Genomic DNA, 21,864 nt, shown 5'->3' on the forward strand with positions numbered 1-21,864 from the left:
TCTAAATAGGATCATTTTATTTTTAAAAATACCCAACAATCTATAACCATAAATTGTTCATGATTATATAAAACATCAATACGAAACAACGAACAGGACATCATGGATACATAATAACGAATAGAACAAAAAAGATCCTGGAAGATTTACAGTAAAACAGATTTCTTTTGAAAATACATAGTCCAACCAAGGAATGATTGTTGTCCTAAAATTATAGTAAACAAGCCAACAGTGAGGCTGATGTCCCCCGAAAATAAATAGATGACACATTAATTGCACATTTTTCTTTTTCAAAAGTATCGAGCAATCTATACTCGAGAGTTTGATTGATCTCACCCAATTAGAACCAAAATTGTCGTGTTCAAATTGTCTCGGAAAATATGCATGATCAAACTCATATCGAGGCAATCACCTAATAGACACCTACACCTAGTTTGAACATTCTACCTCAATTAGGAGAGTTATTGTGTTCCAAAGTCTCGACCAATCAAATTGCTTATCGCTCTGCTTACCCCGAGCCGAAAATGCTCATTATCGAATTTAGTCATGGTATTGATGTGACGAAACTATACACTAAGTTTCATCACTCTCACTAATAGGACCAAAGGTGACACGTCCCAAAGCATCAACCAATCCAATTGCTTATTAATTTTGCTTACCCTAAGCAAAAAATGCTCATATTCAAACTCCATCAAGGCATTCACCTAACACCCATACCAAGTTTGAACATTTCAGATCAATTAGGAGAATTTCTGTGTCCAAAAAGGATGACAGACGCATTTAAATAATCCCCTGCTTTCTTCAAAAGATGGGGGACAATATGGTCGCAATATGAATAAAGATGATATTTTAATTTAAACATAAAAGATGAAAAAAAGAAAAATGTTATAAAACTATATTTTACCGATCTATAGAAGTATCAATATGTAAATGTGAACAATGAACTACTCATAAGAATGATAGATAAAATGTTCGGGTTGGAGAAGTATTTAGGTACAAAAATAACAAATACGGGCTAGTTAATAAATTTCTTTCAATGAAATGAAAAGGTGTTTAACGCCCTAATGGAAACAAATTCAGCGTACTATTTTGATAACCATTTGTTTTCCTAGAAATTCTTACATTAACAAAATGCTTTAAATTCTTGAAATACTTAATACAAGAACAATGATCTTGTGTGGAAATGAATCTTATAGATATGGCATATTTGTACAAGTATGTATTTATATATGGTCTTGAAGAATGTCCTAAATTTTGTACACATGTTAAAGATAGGTTGCCAGGCAACATAACATACGCCCACAGCAGCTAAATCGTCAGACAGGTCAACAAGGGTTGTCGCATATTTAATCTTTTGTAGGTAATGGAGAGGGGGTATTTACAAGAACATATAGATTAGATTTAATTTTCGTCCTTTGAGGGTTCACAAGGTGCTACAAACTACCACAAGGGCCTTCAAGGGCCTTAAAAGACTAATTTAAAGGATGCACATAGATTTCATACAGATCAGATGATAATTTTTGTCTTTAGAGTGTTCACAAGATGGGAGTGAGGACAATATACAACCACATTTCCATGTGGGTGTATAAAAACATTACATTCACAAAAGATGGCTGATTTTACAGCTAACATTGCACAATGATATCATTTTCATCTTTATATTGTAACAAACTATAACGACCACTTCTACAACCCAAAATCTTAAGCTTTTCAACCAATGTCTGAGGATCTGCGTTTTTAAGGAAATCTTTCTGAATAATAATACAACCATTTTTAAACTGGTTGTTGCCACCTCTTTTAATTGTCAAGGTAACAGCGTAATTTTTGCATCTTTCTTTTAGACAGATGACATGGTAGTTTGGGAAATCATTTCCAAATATCAGCTCTTCGAACCCAGTACTACGACTGAAGTTGATTATCATACCCTCCAATATATGGTCAATCCAAGGTGAGAGTTCATCAGGTTCTGGATCAGTTGCACCACGTGCGATATAATTTGACGGTTCAAATGTACTTTCTAAATCTGGTTGTTCATTCTTCAGCTGTCGTGCTTTAACTTTTGCTCTGTTGAAGTCGATGGACAAGTTTTTATAATTTCGATCTTCAATCTATGAGTTCAATTATAAAAAACAAAACAATTATAAAAAAACAATATGTTCTAAAATAGTCAATTCGGCTTTAAAATTCTACATCTCAGCACCAACAGGACCAATGAAGACCGGCCTACGTCATGCAGTGTGCTATGTGCGAAATTTTGCCAGGAGAGCATTTCATCAAATTCCAACTTAAAGGATTCTTTTATGTCAATGGGTTGTGTTGAACCGGTCAGAATTGTGTTACCCAAAGACTAATTTAAGCATGAAATGGATACCATTGCAGTGAGAATTAATAAATTTATTAATTGTTGGACCACTGTAAAGGATTCTTTTATGTCAATGGTTTGTGTTTATGATTTTCATGAATTTGAACCTATCAGAATTAATTGAGTTACCCAAAGACTAATTTAAGCCCGAAATGGATATCATTTCAGTGAGAATCAATAAATTTATTAATTGTTGGACCGATATGTAATATCTTTTGAGCAGTTAATTTCCAACATTTTGAATGACCTAAAACATCTTTTACAACAATTTACAAGATAAAACAAATTCTTACTTGTACAATGGTACAGTTTTGCTTCAGATATGTGTAAGCTTTATCAGCAGCAATCAGTTTGGATTCAAGTTTATTATAACCAAAACCTTCTCCTACCACCTTCTCGTGTAAGAAAATAAAAGTCCTGGAGGGAAAACAAATGGATTTGAATTATATTAAACATACATTATGCAAAAGCTAAATCTGCCTATTGCAGGTCTTTCTTTAGGCCTGAAATTTTATCTAAATTATTGTTTAGACATTAACTTATCCAGACCATAATCAACTCTCCATGGCATTGCTAGCCTGCGATGTTTATCGGATTAGTTTCTGATTTCCTGTTTGACTTCCATTCATAATTTGATCATGGAATGGATAATTGAGACTGTTTTTGATCGTACCGACTTTAGTAATGATGATCGAGACTAATCCGAAAATTCAATAGCTAAAATCTTGGTTCAGAGTGGATCAATTTTTCTGAAATTTTCAGCAAATTTCCTTAACATTATCTAGTTTTTAATTACATGTACATGTCTTATAGTGTGAAATGCCAGCTCTTTATCTTATCTCCCATAATGTATTTTTAAGACAAACATGATTTTTAATAAAGTAATTTGAATTGTGTATGGAATTTTACATTTAACCTTTATTCTAGCAAATTGGGTCTATATAATAAAGTTTATTAAAATATATTTAAGAAACTTTTTTTTAAAAAAATAATCCACGATGCACAGAAAAAGAATTCTTAAAGATAAAAATGAACATGCCTGTAGACAGCCTCTTCATCTCTACTGTACATTGTGTATTCCAATTGCATGCGGTTAGCTAAAGCCACTGCTTCAAGAAGCTTGTATGAATCAGAGTTATAAGCACGACCATATTCGTATAAGACGACATCTCGCTTCCCGCTAACATCCTCTACAACCGTATCTGGATAACTTTTCTTCAGTGCAAACAAGTTAGTTCCTCTTTCATAATTTTTGGCCTTAAATTGTACATCAATCACACTGGGACTAAAGTAATCCAAATCCTGCAATCGCTTGTTTTCACTAATTATTTCATCTGGTGTTATGCCAAAATGTAGCATGAGACGCCTGGCATTACGATAGGCAAACTGGTAAGCCGTTTTCTTATCCTTAGCTTCTCCAGAACCAAGCATCAGATCATCAGCATACAGTTCACATATAACTGTATTAGTAGCATCATTCTGTAAGTAGACTAATGTAACTCCTGCATCAGCATTACCACTTGCTAAATCAAACTGATGAACAAGGTTGTTTTCAGTTGATGCGAATCTGCTCGATTCCATTAATTCTTCCCGTAAAACATTGACTAATGCTCGAAGACGATAATGGACAAATCGATGAGTTCTATGTTTTCGTCCTTGTTCAGAAGCTTCCTTATTCAGTGCTACTGCAAGTATGTTACCTGCTGCAAAAATTTCACTTACAGTTTTAGATAACAGCATATAAACAGCTTTGGAGTAAACCTTGTCTTTGACATGATGGTTAGTTAAACCACGTTCAGATGCTAACAACACACCATTTATCTTTAAATAACCACCAATATAGAGGTCTTTGGACACATCCTCAGTAGTTTCATAAATAGTACGAATCTTGACTACTTCTGTATTGTCATGTCTTGTAGTTTCAATGGCAGAAACTGGTGAATAGATATCCTTATAATCAAACAGTAATTTACTGAAAGTGTTTAGTTTTCCTTCTACACTGACTGAGTATTCAGTAGCGTCTTCAACTGGATAAGCACCTCGTCCAGCATAAGCACCTCCGGGTTTACCTCTTGTTGGTGGATATCCTCTTCCTCGACCTCTGGTACCAGCGCTCCTTGCTAAATGGCTTTCCTCAGCTTCATAACCCAAGGGATCCCTTGTAGGTACACGAGCATAAGGATCCTCATAAGGTACATCATATCTATCCTCTCCATAAGGATCTTTGCCATACATTTCATATTCACCTCGAGCAGGTGGAAGTTCTCTTCCTCGATAAGGGTCCTCTGCTCTTCTATATGTATCTGCAGCATAGGGATCTGGGGCATAGGGATCTGGGGCATAGGGATCAGGAGCATAAGGATCCTTGGCATACAAATCATTAGCATATGGATCTGCAGCATACGGAACATCAGTATAGGGATCCTTGGCATAAGAACCAAAGTCAGAGACCCGTCCGCGGACTGGATCGCTTGGATAAGAGCTTGAACCATAGTCTAAATTTTCCAGTGAATAGTATGGATCATCCACAGGTGATCCATAACCTCTACCCCGGCCTCTGCTGCGTGAATCACTGCCTCTTCCTCTGGTATCTCGACCCTGTTCTGTATCAGCACCTCGACCACGTGTAAAACTGTTGTATCCTGCACCACCACCTCGTCCTTTGCTGAAACTGTCGAGCCCTACATCACCACCTCGTCCTCTGCTAAAACTGTCATGCCCTATATCACCACCTAGTCCACTGGTAAAACTGTCACGTCCTACATCACCACCATAACCTACATCCCCACCTCGTCCTCTGGTGAAACTGCCACGTCCTACATCACCAATTCGTCCTCTGGTAAAACTGCTACGTCCTACATCACCACCATAACCAACATCATAACCTCGTCCTTTGGTAAAACTGCCTTGACCCGCATCACCTCCATAACCTATATCACCACCTCGCCCTCTGTTGAAACTACCTCGTCCTGAATCACCACCTCTACCTCTGGTCTCTCCGCCTAGACCCCGGCCCGTGGCAAAACCACCTCTATTACTAGTATCACTACCTCTTCCATTATTAAAACTGGACTGAGAGAAAGGTTCAACATCTTGTACAGCAGGAACACCTCCTAAACCAGCTAACATTTTAGACTGCATTTCCAGTAATTTCTGTTGTTTCTCTAATACTTGATTTACATGATCAGCTCCAACATTACTAGTTTTTAGATTGGCTATCTCTCTTTGGGAATCCTCTATCATTTTGCTCATCTCTTCAACAGATGATGTTTTTGATCTTTTAATATCCAATGGATCATAATTATCTACTGGACGTTTATCTACAAAGTACAAAATTGGTTTAAATGTTAAAGTTATGTTTTTGTAATAATTTATACATACATTTTTTATACGATTTAGATCATATTTAAAATATACATTTTCTATACGATTTAGATCATATTTAAAACATACATTTTTTCATACGATTTAGATTATTGGTCCCCTACCAGTGTAAAGAATAAGACCTTTTTAATTTAGGATATGCAATCAGATCAATTTCAGGCTGTCAAAATATCCCAATTGGTAGTATTACCAATTACGTCTATCTACATACATGTAATGGCATACACACATTATTGTATTATACTTATACTAATTAATTCAACTTACATCCTCCTCGATTGACTCCCTCATTAAATGAGTTACCTCCTCTGCCACCTCGTCCACGTCCAAATTCTATACCTTGACCTCTTCCTCCTCGACCTCTCCCTCCGCCCCATGTTGAAGCCATTTTCTACAGAAATTATATCCTTCAAAACAAAACAGTAAGATTATATAATTGATTCAAAAGGTAGCTATTAAAGACAACATTTGTATAAATACATCTGAGCAGTATGATTTACATGTACTTGGATTATCAAGTCAGTGGAAAATATTTCAATCCTGGCTTGCTGTACTGTGCACCCAAAACAACTGGAACAGGCATGACATTAATGGATTTTGAAAGAAATTTTTGTTCCAGCTTTTAATTCATAAAGACAAGAAAAAAAAAACCCTGCAATGTACTGGATTATCTTTTATGGGGTCATAGTAGCTCTCAAAACAAAAGTGTGACCAAATGTTCTTTAATTTTTCACAGGTGGCCTCTTGCGAGTGAATGGTAAAAATATTTATAAAAAATAAAACAATGAAAAATGGAGATGATTAATTTTATGCAACATTAAATTCAAAATAATATGTCTATTCCATCCATTTCTAAATTCTAGCAGTAGGTGGATAACTGCAACAGATATTCGATTCCAACAGCCTTTATTCTCTCATTATTTTTATATAAATATATACATTCTTTGAAATGATTAAAATGTTTTCGTTCGGAGTTGTAGTTAAATGCTTTTTTGGGTCTTTTAGAGTGGTAATAAACTCGGACCCCAACTATAGAAGCTAACATTCTATTTTTACCGGAGCTTTCAATTCTTTATAGATTTTGTTTTCAATTTTAAGTATTATCCCAACAGTTTAAGATGTTTTTACAATTATAAATTTAACTGTATTTATTGTGTTGTCAGCTTTACATTCTACGATTTGTTTCCGCAATAATCTCAATTTCGTACTAGAGAATACTATTTACTCTGAATTGAGTGAGACAGCAGTAAAACTTTTAAACCTAGCAGTTACTACCATCATAAGTTACTCATTTATGCTAACCGCACTGAAGGATGAATATTTTAATCGATTTTAAACGATGCATGTGCCGTTGACCTCAAAGATTATCATTTTACTCTGTATCAGTACCAGTAATAAAAACTGTCTTTCATTTTGGAAAGATTTATGTTTAGAGCGTTGAGTAGTCTAAGATACACACCAACTTAACACCAATCTTATTAGGACTTTGCACATCTTTTATATGAGTAAAATAACTCAGAGGACATTTAACAGTACAATGACTCCGATCGTTCGTTAGGTAATAACGGAGATACACGTCAAAAGGAAAATACTATTTATAGCAAACGAGAAAATTTCTCTAACCTAGATCAGTTATTAAATAAATTCTGACGTCTAACAAACCGTTTACGTCATCCGCAGTAAACAATCATGGCAGTTTCACACTGGATCATTGACAATTATCTATATATGAAGCCAGAAGGAATTCCCTCTACGACGCGATTATCCAGTTCTATCACCTACCATGATTGGGGCATGACTGAATTTCATTTTTTGGTGGTCGAAGACTACATTTTTGTATGTAATATTCTTTTATAGGTAATTGGGGACATTTACAAGAATTTCATCATACAGATCAGATTATAATTTTTGTCGTTCAAGTGTTTACAAGGGCCTTAACTCCGGGAGTTACAGAAAATTTTCAAATTTGACGGGCTTTTTCATTTTACTTATTTAAATAATGCATATAAATTTCACAAAGATCGGATGATAACTTTTGGCATTAGAGCATTCACAAGTAAAACAAGGACCATAACTCTTGATGTAATAAACAAAAATTTCTGAAATTCAATAGGATTGTTCTTTTTACTAATCCAAATGACATATATAAATTTCATACAGATCGGTAGGTAACTACTGATGTTACAGCTTTCACACGGTGCAACAAAGTGAAACAAGGGTCATAACGCTAGAAGTTAGTAGAAGTAATTAACAGAAATTATTGAAATTAAAAAGGCTTCTTCATTTCACTAATGTAAACATATACACTCAAAGCCATTATAAAAAACGCAATGCCCAATTCGTGAAATATTTAGGTAAACATTTTCTTGGGCTTTCCTATTTTATGGCACATAGGTGAAACTTGTGATGGGTCTCTTTTCCTGGAGTTCTGGGTTTGAACCCAATATCAGTTCTCGGTAATGAACTTTGTTTGTGCTAACGCAACACTTGTCTTTTTTCACGATTTTAAGCAGTCCCATGTCACACGTTTTGCACATTGTGCATTCCCTGCACTCTCTGGCCCTTTAAATACAGATCAAAATTTCAACATTCATCACTTCGGAAAAATGCCATGCCTTACACAAGAAAACAGGAACAGAGGTATGGGCATGCTGGATCAGGGGGGTTTCACAGGTAGCCGTTGCCAGACACTTTAATAATGTCCACCCATCGACCATTGCTCGCCTCAGACAACGCTTCCACGCCACTGGAAGAGTTGCCGATCCACCCCGACCTGGAGAGCCACCTGTAATAACCGCTGCTCAAGATCGCCATATCCGACTACAGCATCTGCGCAACAGGTTCCAGTCAGCTACTGCTACTGCCAGGGGAACTGTTGGAACACAGCAATGTCAGATCAGCCCCCAAACAGTCCAAAGGCGTCTGGCTGCTCTTGGGTTATGTTGCCGTCGACCATACCATGGTCAATTCCTTTTGCACAGTCATCAACTTGCCAAACAGCAATGGGACGCAAATCAGGGGTATCTGCACAACACACCATGGCGAAATGTCATCTTCTTGGATGTTGCCCTATTTACTGACATCAACACAAACGCTTTGCTGATAACTGTGTGCTGGAAAGGGATAGTTTCGGGGGAGGTGGCATTTTGGTGGTGGTCCAAGGCATTCTCAACGCTCAACATTATATTGGCGCCATCATTCGTCCGGTGTTGCTTCCATTGAGGGCTCAACATGACGTCTGTCGACAGATGGTTTTCCAGCATGACAACACCCAACCCCACACTGCCAGGTTGACAAGAGACTTTCTGAACAATCATCCTGTCCGTGTTATGGATTGGCCAGCTATGTCTCCCGACATGAACCCGATCAAACACCTTTGGGATGAACTTGGGACGAACTCAAGCCATGCCACTACAAACTGTTGCAGAGTTGGCACAGGCACTCCAAAATCATTGGCAAACATACCGCAGCGTGTAGTGAGACATCTGTGCCAGTCCATGCCAAGGCGACTTCAGGCATGTGTAAGAGCTCCGGGTGGAAATACCCGATATTGACTTCAGCTGATCCCTGCTTTGTTTCATGGTTCTGACGTTTCTGTTTTGTGCATTTGTAGTGAATTCTTTCATGAAATTATTCACAGATGCTTGTTATCTCGATTTTGTCAATTGTTATATACTTTGAGTTCATATTTTACATTTTTAGTGTTGAAATGTCACTTATAACCTCAACTTTTGATCTACCGAGGAGGGGGGGACTATTGATATCTCTTTTTAGCATGAACTTATAGAATTTACAAAAAAACTCATTAGTTTTTGGCATTTCCATGGATACCAGACAAAGCAAAGTGTCCCTTGTGGTTCTTGAACTTGCATTTAGCAGTGTTCATGCCATATTCAATGAAAATCCATGGAGTCATACGTGTAACTGAGAAAATTTTTGTTGGTCATTAGCACCCTTTATTATCATGCTTTTGGCCAAGTTTGGAATATAGTTGGTAAACAAAACTGGTATTTTCTTGGTGATTAATATATAATTTATGGCCCCAAATAAAAGAAAATGTCATAATACCAGGTACTCATATCGTATGAACAAAACTTACAGTGCTAGATTTAAAATGTGCATTTTAGAGTACTCAACGCCATTACACTATAAAACATCAGAGTTGCCTAAAAGTATCCATTAACTAAGTCAAATAGCGGTCTGTCTACCAGTCCTTCACGTTTAAGGCGCGCTTTTTCACTTGCGTCTCCCACTTATCTTTGGGGGAGTCATTACATACGCCTGCTAATTAGCTAAAGCGCTCTCCTAAATATTGAGATTCATAAACTACCTTACTTTCAGTTTTTGTTTATTTTTAAAACTGCATATTATGTTTGAGTATATATAGTGACCTCCTCCTTGAGCGATGAGCGTTTCCATGGTAAAACTAGGGCTGGATATGGTCAAAACTGTCAAATATGCGACATTTTTAAATTGGAATTACTTGAGGGCAAATAGCCACAGGGGGGGGGGGTCTTTAGACTTGTGCACTAAGAAGCATGCTGATAAATTGATCAAACTGATGAAAATTCATGGAACATATAAATAAATGACATAATAAAGAGAATATGAGAAAACTAAAGTGTATAAATACAATGTAGAATTACTCTTGCAATATAATTAAGAAAAAAATTTTTTTTTTTTTTTAACAAGTTTTTTTTTCTCTCAATTTTTAAATTTGGAGTTTAGTTAATTGTTTATGCCTTCCGCTCCATTTCGTAAACGAGAAGGACTGGTCTACCGATACTATCGATAGACATGTAGTTGGCAATATTTATAATTCGGCATTATTAAAATTTATTTCAATAAGAAAACCAATGATTTCTTTGAAAAAAAATCAAAGCATTGGTTATACACAATTCATCAAGATACATAGAAAATTGAACAGGAGCAGACACGATTCTAATCAAAACCGTGATATATCGCAATATGTTCACTTTTTATATACTTTTCTGAAGACAGTATTTTTGATGGGTTTTTTTGTTTGTTTCTGTGACGGTTTAATATTGAAAAACTAAAATATCGCCCAGCTCTACATGCAATATGGTATTGCAAGGAGAATAACTCAACTGCAACTCAATTTAGTAAAGGTAATCAATCTAGTTTTGAAATACATGTTTTTGACTGACATTATGAAGGGTAGCTGCCATTCACAATACCATTTTTTATTATTTACAGATGATGACAGTTTCCCCTAGAAAGATCACAGCAGATGTGTTTATATAGGTTTTTAAATTGATCATTCATGTTGGACACTAGTTAATTGTATGTAAATTGTAAAGAAGAACTTCTATAGATTTATAAAAAATTTATAAATGCCTCACAAAATGGAGAGAAGAAAATATCGCTTCATAACTGATTATGAAAAAAAAAAAAAAACCCATCTACATTGTAACTGCTTACAATTTAATATAAATACTGTATGCAGGTTTTAAATTATGTTGCAGATTACTTAATATAAATTCTTAAAAGTTAAACATTTAAATGTAGGCTCTAATGACAATATTGACGAAATTGGTCCACAATTTCATTTTCCACCAATGAAAATAAAATAAACTTATTTCATTTTTCTAGAATGAATATATTTTGAAATGACTGCAAAAACCAACAAATTAAGTCTTTGAAAAGATTAAAGGATATCACCTTCAATTTTACCATGTTACCTGGTCTAATTTATTGGGAAGTTTGTACAGGCAACAAGACATTAACGGAAAAAAATTAATTCAATCAACACTGTATGACTGATGCCAGCTTCGAATGACCTGAGCTTATACTATAATTGCATATAACAATACACATTTTAAAAACAAACTCTGATGCTAACATCAAATGTTAATGGCTTGATTATTTGACGAATCCAATTGTCATTAAATTTTTAATTATATCCATTTTATGAATATGGCCCGATATTTTATATAGGCACTTATTTTTTTTAGTTTCTTTGAATCTTCAATGGCCATGTATCTGTACTTGTACCTTGTCATAAATGTCACATTGATACAACTGCCTGCATCCATTATCTGACTATTTAATTAAGAATTCTAACCATTTTTTTTTTCAAAATTTGCAGCAGTGTTCGTTCAGATCTTACTTATAAGAATAAATCCATATAAAAATTCAGAATCTTTTAAAAAAACAAAATACTGTTTCAAACCGATAGGATTTGCACTGGAACATAGTCTTTCTGACATTAATATTTTGAAATTAGCCAATCACAGAATTACATGACAATTTATGTCAGACAGTGGTCTTAGACATTTTTAAAAACTTGTTACATTGTGCATGTAGGTTAACTGTATGAAGACTTAAGAGTAATAGAAATTCTTAATTTATTAAATTGCAAAGCAAAGTCATTTTTATTTTAAATGTACTGGGTATCCTAATGAACCTTAACTGGTTTTCAGTCCATAATCCTATTATTAGGTTATATACATGTATATATCCCTGAAGACCACCGGTACTTAGTTGGAAATCAAGTCTAAATTTACAAAAAGGTATTTACAGTATTCTTTTCAAATAATCACCTAAAGATTATATTAAGCAAAAAAATCTTGGTCATGATTAACAAGTATTTGGTAAAACTATGATAAAAAAACATAACTACGTGTACAGTATATATATACCGGTAGCATAAAGTAAGACCACATTTGCCAACATAAGCAATCGATATTTTCATCCCGAAATGGGATGTTAGTTTTACCTTGAAACCAATACAGTAATTAACAATCCAAGTTAATTTATAGGATTAGCTTTGAAATTATTGCACAAATTATCTTCTACCGGTTTCAGCTTGAAAAGGTTAAACGCTCGGTGTTCTTGTTGAAGAAAGTTGAATAAAATATTCAATCAGAAAATGAAGGACTGATGTTTCTCTTTATCTGGATTCAGTTTACCTAGAAAAAGGAAGCAGTACATACAATAAACATTTCAGATACATGAGAATTACAAAATTCAATATGTGTATAATAGAAAAATACTTCAATCACAGCAGTAACAGTACCTGCCAGGGTCAGTAATTTGCAGCAAAATTCAGGTATCTCATGGTAGTTATGAAAATTGTGAAAACGGAACTGACTGTTAGATTTATCATCTTGCAAATTGGACGCAAAAATTGTAAAATGCGACAAAGAGCAGCATAATTTTTTTTTTTATAAAATTCAAATATTAAGATGACAAAATAACACTAGAAAAAAAGCTCAGTATACTCGACTGAAAAAAAAGAAATCAGGATTAAATTTTAAGGGTATAAACTTCAAATACCGGTAGGCTACATTGTATTGCAGATCCACTTTTGTGCAAATAAATGTATATGAATATATGACAGAAGGCCAATAAAATTTTTTTCATTATTTACCTAAAATAAAACTAAGGGCTAAAAAATGTTATATTGTAATTTAAGATAATATTGAAGATTATGGCCTTGGATATTAGTGGATACAAATTAAATAAAATACTGAGTCTCAACACAATGCATCAATAGAACTACCGGAAAATTTCAGAGAAAGAGACATGGTAGATATCTTTCATTTCTCACACCCACACGTATTAACTGATTGAGAAACAGTTTCGGATTGCTTCTGTATTTGATCATCTCCCTTATGAAAATATGAATGTCATCCTCAGTATCCCCAGTGGTCTCATTACGTTCCACTCCACTAACCCTTGGGTTCATCCATGGGGGAGACACATATTGAAATGATGATTGTGCTATTTTTATCAACCAATCAAAAAGAATCTATAAATAAGAACTGACAAAAACCCAGCTTTCCCATCGAAAATATGTTTTATGACATCTTTTTTTGTGTGCATGCCACTTCTTTTAATTAAAATCTCTTGCAAACTTTCTAATAATCGAGCGAACAAGCCACCATATTGTTGTGAATGTAAACAATGAGGCCAAGACTGGTTTGTAAACTATTTTTTTTAAAATTCTTTTGTAGAATCAGGCTACGACCAAGGGCAAATAATTTGAATACATGAATACCACGATGAACCTAGGGTATAGTGCAGTACACTAGAAATGGACCACTGGGAATACTGAGAATGGAACATTATAGACTTTAAGCATTATACTGGGCTTCGGGGCTTAAAGATTATTTTTTCTTGCTATTGCTGGAGACACTCCATACAATTGACATTGGCATACTACCAGGGCATATGATAAGCGGTATTGCATAGCAGATTACTAAACAAAAATGACGTAAGTGCGGATCAAATATCAATATTTGATTAGCAGAAAGTTATCAAATCTATGGGAATCTGCGAATCAAGTTTCTTGTCCAAAATTAAGTGTGAAAAAAATGTTTAACAAACATGATTTATCATTCCCCTTGAAGCTGGTCGCGAGATCAAAAGCAGTCAAAGATTAGTAGGCCTAAATAATTTTTATAAACATTAAATTTGATAATCCTGTAAATATGCAAGCTCGATAATTATTCACAGAACAATAATTTTTGTCTTTTCCCTTCGTAAAAATTGACCATGTGTTCCCACCTGACACCATATTTGCCATCACACAATATTTTTATCATTTTCCATTCATTGGACAACAAAATATTCCGTAGGCAATATTATACGTAAAATGTATCCATCCGAAACACGCACTGTTTGTTAGCAAAAAAAACAAAACAAAACAGTGGCTGCCAGGCAGGATACGCCCACATTTTGCACTTTGCAAGACAGAACAAACTAAACAAAAAGCGATTTTTCGTACAATCAAACTTTTTTTTTTAATTCAGATAAAAATTGTTACCTCTAGAGTGACCACAAGCTAAAAACATGATTTTTCGTACAATCAAGGGCATAATTCTGGAAGTTACAATCCAGTATGCACAAATTTTGAAAGGAACCACGATCTTTGGGTTATAAACATGTATTTCAAGTATCATCAAAATCGGATCAAAATTATGACCTCTGGAGGATCCACAACCATGATGAACCATATTTTTCACCCTAGAGTGTATTTGCGTATGAGGGGAGGCCATTTTGATCCAATTTTCACGAAATTCGGGGGGGGGGGGGGGGTCATGTCATGTTCCTAAGACAATGTATCTCCCCCCCCCCTCCCGCATGGTCTCTATTGTCATTTTGGCGTATATATATACACATTGAGCTTTATAAACAGAGAAATTCAACACCTCGTTTGACGTCAATTTTTATTATGAATTAATACAATGACATTGTGATTCAATTTCATGGATGCAAAGCATTAATTGTGATATCACATGTCTATATCATTATCTAGTGCTTTGAGTGCCCATCCTGTCGGAAATCTGACGATAAAGTATAAAGCACACGACCGAGAAACCTTTCTCATAAAAAGTGTTGATTTACAAAAAAATTTATGTGGCTGAGCAGGGGGGGGGGGGGCTATGGATCCGCCCCTGTTTATGGGAGGAATCGGGGATTTTCAAAGTGAATTCTGGTGATTGTAAATGAATTCCAGTATTTGTAAATGAATTCCGGTGATATCAGTCTACCCGACTAAACAACTCGACCAAATATAAGAATTCCGAATAAGATAAGAATCAATTTACTATTTAGAATACTAAAATGCGAATGGTAACACATTGTGGTCTAAACTATGCCAAAGGCACCCAATCGTAGCTAAAAACAAGCACATCAGTATATCTCAACGTTTTTAGCTACGTTCCCGTAGCTAGAGCACTACTACATCTAGCATACTACGCATTATTATGTCAATGTCCCACACCCCTGTACTGTACGTCTGTAGGTAGGCTTTGGCGAGTGCTCCAACACGCGGTTCGGCGGTTTGCGCGTCACAACATGAGCAATTTCACCAGAATTTGTAGCAAAGTTAAAATTTAATTTTGTGCAGCTTTTAAACCGTCTCGCTATACTGCGTGACTTCCTTACCAATTCCGATCCACAGTTTCTCATTGTAATTCTGAAGAAGATGTCCACTAAAATGCAACCATACATTTACACCAACCAGCAAGGAAAAGACAAAGCACAAGGCAAGCGGTGAACAATTAGATTCGGGTGCAGGATTTTGTGTAAGCGGTGCAGAATTTCATGGTAAACAGTTTTAACATTATTATAACTGCGGTAGAATTTACATGGTTTATGATCATTTTACAAACATGAATTAACTTTAGTATCAATTCTTCAATTCAGATAATAATAGTAAGTGATACTAACTAATACTTCATCATATATGTTATAAAAAAGGCATTTTGTAATTACTTTGTAATGGCATAAGAGACGCATTCTATGAAACAACCAATCAGAGGTGGGGACGCCGTGGCTCGCGCGGTGACCTTGATTTCCAAATGACATCATATCCTTACAATGGTCATGCGTAGTCATAATTAAATTTTCTTGTAACACGAGGAAGAATTTGCAATATTTTCGATCCACTGTTTAGATATTTTGTCGAAAAAATGCATTTGAAGGTGATTATATAATTTTTTATTTTATGCGATTATTACAGGCTTGGACAATGACTTTTTCAGATTAATAAGAAATAGGCCTACGTCGTGTTGAGTCTGGCTTCCAAAGTAGTAGGCTATTGTATTGATTGAAGTTAAATTTATTAGGGGGACTACTAGGCATGACACTTCCCCTTCACACTGATCTTGCGCTAAAGCACGTATTTAAAGTAGGCTTATACCCACTCCAATACATTTATTTGTCGGTAACTTGTTCTAATAATGGTCTTGTACAAACTCTGTATACCGGTACGTGGTTTTATGGACAACTTTCTGTGTGTTTTCCAAACAAAGGTTTTCTAAAGATAATAATAGACCTCTCAAAATTTTGGCCAGGATCATATAACATGCTTGGTTTATCACTGTCTAGACCCGGTCACACCAAAACTAATGGCATGGTGTTTAGGACGCTGGTCTGGTGGTCTTGGCGCATATAGTTCCTTAGGATTTCCAGAAGTTGTTTCCTAATTAGTCATGCAGGTTTGAGGGCCTGACGAAGACAGCTGTCTAGTCATTTGGATGGGACAAAAAACAGTTGGAATGTGATACAATTACAAGAGTTGTCCACACCACCGTTGTCCAGGCAATATTTCCCTCATAGCACTGCATGATGTATGCCAGTCTTCATTAGCCCAGTCTGTGTCGAAAATTAGGTCGTTAAACCTCATTTCATTTCCCAAAACAAGCCTAACCTAATTATTGTTGCCCTCATCCATCAAGCATTAAATACTTTTTAAAATTAAATAAAATAGCCATTAAAAGCTAGAGCATGAGTTCTGACACTGTGACAGTCAACCCCAACAATTGTGAATGTTCAGTACCTATTGTCTAGTCATGAACAGTGAAAGTTTTTAATAGACATATTTAATCAATAAGCCTTTTTAATTATTAATAATAGTGTTAGTTAGTACATGTATTTACTATTTAGCCATCTGAATCAAAATAATGTACTGCTGGCATGAAAATAAATTGTGCTGGTGGGAGAGAATAGATTATTTCGGGTCAGTATTTATATAGATAGACTTCAATTCTACCAGTATGCAAACATGATATCAGATACACAGTTGAATTTCTGCTCACTAAGTAATAATTCCTTTGAAGACCAAAAGTTATGTGAGCCTGTGAGAATATATCTAATAATTCATGAAAAGTAATTGAATATCAGTACTAGATAAGGGAAAACGAGGAAAATAGAAATAGTCTGTACATTCCCTTGTTATTATGCATTCTATACTTAATAAAAACATGGTAATGTATAGGCTTTTTCTATTTTTCTCGTATCTAGTGACAGTCAATTATTTTTTTGTATTGTCAGATATCCTCCCACAGTCTCCTATAACAACTTTAGGCCTTCAAAGGAATTTGTGCGTGCCGTGTATCTGTTAGCACCCGTCACTTCAGTCAGTTATATACATGTAGAAGGAAAACTCGTGTTTTCCTTTTGCGTTCGTCACTTCCCTTTCTTTAAATCTTCATAATGCCTCTATCGTACATGTAGCAATGATCTCTGCGTTAAAATTATATTTGGAATGTGTTTAACCAGTTTGATGATGACTGTCACCAATACTGTCCTTTAAATGTTAAGATGGGTGTTCAAGTAGCAATGATACTGGACAGTCAACTTCTTAGGCTGTGTCTTGTCAAAACTTTAAGCACTCATAGCTTTGCTCAGAATTAAGTAATTTGACTGAAATTAGTGAAATTGCCAATATACTTGTTTTTATATCTATTTTAAAACTATTATAGCTAAACAGCCAGCACTGTATCTAAATCTTAGGCCATTTTTTTTGTATGGCCTTATGTATAATGCTTCTTTAAGTTCTTGATAAGTGAAATTAAAAATTTATTGCCCAAATCAGTAAATGAACTACACTGTAGCCAGGATGTTGCACTTGGTACATTATGGAGACACTATTTTCAGAAAAACTAAATATTTTTAACTCAATTGTCTTTCTCATATTTTCATTTTTCTAGGTTGTGGCTTGCTGATTCATTTCAAGAGAATTTTCAGTGAAATATTGAAAGAAGGATTTCTGCTTTTGAATTGTGAAAACTATTTTTCAATCAAACCATTTCCAGGTTATGACTCACCAGTGACAACTTTTCTTACAAATAACTTACATTTTACCATTCCCAATCATTTTCAAACAAATCTTGAAAAGAAGGTAAAGAGGTTGAAAGGATTTGTTTTTTATTTTATTGATCTCATAAGCAAAAGCTTAGATTTATAGTACATTACATGTTACATGTATGAAAGTATCTTGGAAAAATAGATCTGAATGAAGATTGAAATAAATTTTTTAAGATAATCTGTTATCAAGGTTATCGATGGTGATGATGATGACATGATTTAACCAATATTTCAAAATAATTTCGTGTTGAGTGAATTATTTATGTGAAAACACATTTTTCCAAGATTTATGAAGTCCCAAGTGAAGTTTTTAGTGTTGTGTTTTCTTTCATGCTGACAAGCTTATACAAGTGATTTTTTTGCCCAAATTTGTTTCATAAAATTTTTGTTAAAAGGGGTATATAGATACATGTATAACATGCCATTTTAAGGTCACATTGGATGAAAATTCCGTGGGTCTTACAGTCTTGACTTGAAATCTTATTATATTTCAATTTTAAAGGGACAATACTTTTATCCTGCTTTTAAAAATGATAATATTTGACCAATTAATCACTAAGTGAATATTAATTTCTAGAGGTTCTCATTATTTAGAAGCACATCAGTCACAAATTATTCTGTCATATTTTTTGTGTTCATATTTTAGGTTATTGTGATAAATCACAATGGATTCTGGATATGGTCGAGGATGGGGCCAGGACAAGCCTGGTTTCAATCCGAATCAATCAAGTAAGTTAAAAACCAAGAAATTTTAATTAGGGTTTCACACTGCGTAGCTTGTGTGAAACACTATTGTTTTTGTTAAAATTATTATTCTTATTATTATTATTCTTCTTTTGTTTTGAGTAGATCTCAGCAACTGATTGTCGGATCGTTACGATTTCTTCGGTTTTATCGGAAAAGTGGGTGTGACTTAGAGGATAAAGCTATTTTGAACGTTCTGCGACAATGCGAAATGTCCGAAATCACCGAAGCTATCGTTTTTAGAAATATTGCAGTAATTTTAACAATAATCATTGGATTTTAACTTTCGATGCATTTTGGCATAGCCGGAGACGGGGCACATAGCTACGCTACTTTTGATTTTTGATTTTCGGCAAATCTTCGCAGATATTAGGCGCTAAATTTAGAAAATTTAAATTTTTACAAAAAACTTTTTTATTTATGAATATTTTTTAGTCGTGTTTTACACAAATATAACGAGTCCTCTGACTTGGGCAAAAATGTGAAAATTTTTTGTCTCGGTAATTTTCCTTGGTCCCCATTGGCTAATTCAGTTTTTCAGTCCTAGATTAATTATTTATTGTTCGATTTGTATAAAACAAAGTTCATATGCCCCGTTGTCTCAATTGTCATTTTTTTTGTTACCAATAGTGTTATCTGTCGGCACCGGAAGTGGCGTAAATTGACAAAAAACTACAATTTTGACAGTTAGGTACCATTTTTCGAAAGCAAATATTATTTTTTTCAAATCTGGTATAACTGAAATTGTGCGCCCTTTAAAGGCGCACAAAATGTTGGGACCATTTTTTTTAATTTCGATTCCGTTTTCGGGCTATTTCGATTAAAAGGTGAAAAAAGGTGTGAAATTAAGCTATTTACAACCCATCCAGCGTTTTCATATTTTAAAATAATACTTCGTAACTTTCATAAACTCGTAGCAATAATCTATACGGAGAGAATGTATGTGAAAATTAATTTGTAATATGCGCAGTTGCCGAGAAATGGGCAATTTTGCATGAGTCACTTTTTACGCTAGTTTGCCTGTAAAAGAGTCAATTATTATTCGATTTTCATAAAAGTGACACCATTTGATGTGTAATGTCAATTTTAACTAGATCAAACCAATTTAACATTTTCAATATCACCGGAAATGACGTAATTTGGGCAAAAATTGTATTTATAGCCTTCGAAACCAGTAATTTATTCAAATGAGTCATATTTGTTTTTTGTTTAAAATTTTGATATTTGATTCAAATCAACTAATACAATGAACCCTTACGATCATATAGATATCACAAAATGGTTTCTAACTTGTTCAGTTGCGGAGAAATAGGCAATTTTCAACAGGTCACTTTTTAAGGTTTTTTTGTCAATAAAAGTGTCAATTATTATTCGATTTTCATGAAATTTTCACTGTGTGATACATAATGCCATTTACGATATCATACAAGTAATTTAAGATTTTCATTATCACCGGAAGTAACGTCATTTTGGCAAAAACTGTATTTTAAGCCTTCAAAACAGATATTTTATTCAAATGAAACAGATTTATAATGTTTTTAAAATTATGATATTTGATTCCAATCAACAAATAGAATGAACTAATTCGATCATACAGATACCTCAAAATGGTTTCTAACTTGTACGGTTGCAGAGAAATAGGCGATTTTCTACAAGTCATTTTTCAAGGTTTTTGGTCTATAAAGGTGGCAATTATTATAGGATTTACATAAAATTTTCACCATGTGATGATGCTATTTCTGATTTCATAAACCAATTTAACATTTTCATTATCACCGGAAGTAATGTAATTTTGACAGGATCACTGACATGTAGCAAATGAATTGATTGCTGGATTTGGTTGTTTCTGCGTCCATTTTATTTCATGTGTGCAATGCTTATGTGGAAACCTGTTTAACGGTTTCATTGGTACCGGAAGTGACATAAGTTCAAGGGTAACGTGGCACCGGTGAAACCCGTCATTACTGCTTCGCAGTTCTAGTTTTATTTTGTTTTTTTACGTTGGCGCTCTTGGATAAAGTGTTCATTTGATTGATTGACTTAAAACTCATACTCAATGTCTTTGTTCCTGAGATGAAGACACCCACTTAGGCCGTGGACTGGGTAAGATTATATGGCTTAGATCTTTACTCTCGTTAAAATGCCTAGGGCTGCCTTTCCAATTTTTTTAAATTGATAGATACAGCAAAAATGATGTTAAATAACACACTTCACATGTCGCCGAAAGTGTGTATAATATTTATAACATTATCTGAATAAGAATTATATTTTTTCTCGACAAAACACAAAGTTGCTACGCGGTCAAGTAATTGACTAATGAAACTCGTTGGATTGCGGCACATGATCATTGTTTATTAACAGTGCTGTGATGGGTTTAACTCAAATAATTGTTTTACGGCTGGTTATTGCCATTGTAGGCTTTGTGGAAACGGTGTTTCAACAAGGATTGGTAAGAAATGGATTCAGGATAATCAGGAACACACGAAAGCGTAGAAACGTTGAATTTGAGATTCAAATTACGTCATTACTCACCGATAAGATAATCATGTAGTTATCAATAATTTTTGGGGAAGGCCTCGGGACATCAGGCTCAGCTATAAAGCATTATTTATTTTACTTTTTTTTTTACTCGGCTGAAAATTCATTCATATTTCAACAGCTTTTTACTAGCTTGAATCTGAATATTGGAGAAAACATAACTTTTTTTTTTACTCAGCTGAAAATTTATTCATATTTCTACAGCTTTTTACTAG

General features: G+C 34.5%; 2 protein-coding genes across 7 annotated transcripts in view; one reads left to right on the forward strand and one right to left on the reverse strand.

Moving 5' to 3' along the window:
• LOC126821397 (uncharacterized) lies at nt 1-15,780 on the reverse strand. Of its 2 annotated transcripts, XM_050549812.2 has the most exons (6): nt 15,662-15,759; nt 12,486-12,678; nt 6,014-6,153; nt 3,402-5,682; nt 2,656-2,779; nt 1-2,108 (listed from the first exon to the last, which is right to left on the reverse strand). In XM_050549812.2, exons 3-6 carry the CDS (start codon nt 6,132-6,134, stop codon nt 1,626-1,628), a joined length of 3,009 nt encoding a protein of 1,002 aa, XP_050405769.1. In that variant the 5' UTR covers nt 6,135-6,153; nt 12,486-12,678; nt 15,662-15,759; the 3' UTR covers nt 1-1,625. The 2 variants fall into 2 exon arrangements, with proteins under 2 accessions (XP_050405769.1, XP_050405780.1); XM_050549823.2 differs by lacking the exon at nt 12,486-12,678 and having other exon boundaries at nt 15,662-15,780.
• The window catches only part of LOC126821456 (uncharacterized), a 20,630-nt gene continuing 14,462 nt past the window's right edge, over nt 15,697-21,864 (forward strand). For 2 of the 5 annotated variants that reach the window (XM_050549887.2, XM_050549918.2), the window contains exons 1-3: nt 16,078-16,200; nt 18,211-18,401; nt 19,014-19,096. In XM_050549887.2, the coding sequence (XP_050405844.1) occupies nt 19,033-19,096 (64 nt within the window). In that variant the 5' untranslated portion in view covers nt 16,078-16,200; nt 18,211-18,401; nt 19,014-19,032. Of the gene's footprint in view, nt 15,824-16,064; nt 16,201-18,210; nt 18,402-19,013; nt 19,097-21,864 lie in introns of those variants that run through there. The other 3 variants (XM_050549897.2, XM_050549914.2, XM_050549905.2) reach the window with 3 other exon arrangements.

The sequence above is a fragment of the Patella vulgata genome, chromosome 1 (assembly GCF_932274485.2).
Source record: "Patella vulgata chromosome 1, xgPatVulg1.2, whole genome shotgun sequence".
Classification (NCBI taxonomy): domain Eukaryota; kingdom Metazoa; phylum Mollusca; class Gastropoda; family Patellidae; genus Patella; species Patella vulgata.

Coding starts and splice junctions, on each gene's coding strand:
- LOC126821397 (XM_050549823.2), bottom strand. CDS start 6,134: ATGGCTTCAACATGGGGCGGAGGGAGAGGTCGAGGAGGAAGAGGTCAA. Junction 5,683..6,013: donor GGGAGTCAATCGAGGAGGAT/GTAAGTTGAATT, acceptor TGTACTTTGTAG/ATAAACGTCCAGTAGATAAT. Junction 2,109..2,655: donor AAAACTGTACCATTGTACAA/GTAAGAATTTGT, acceptor TTGAACTCATAG/ATTGAAGATCGAAATTATAA.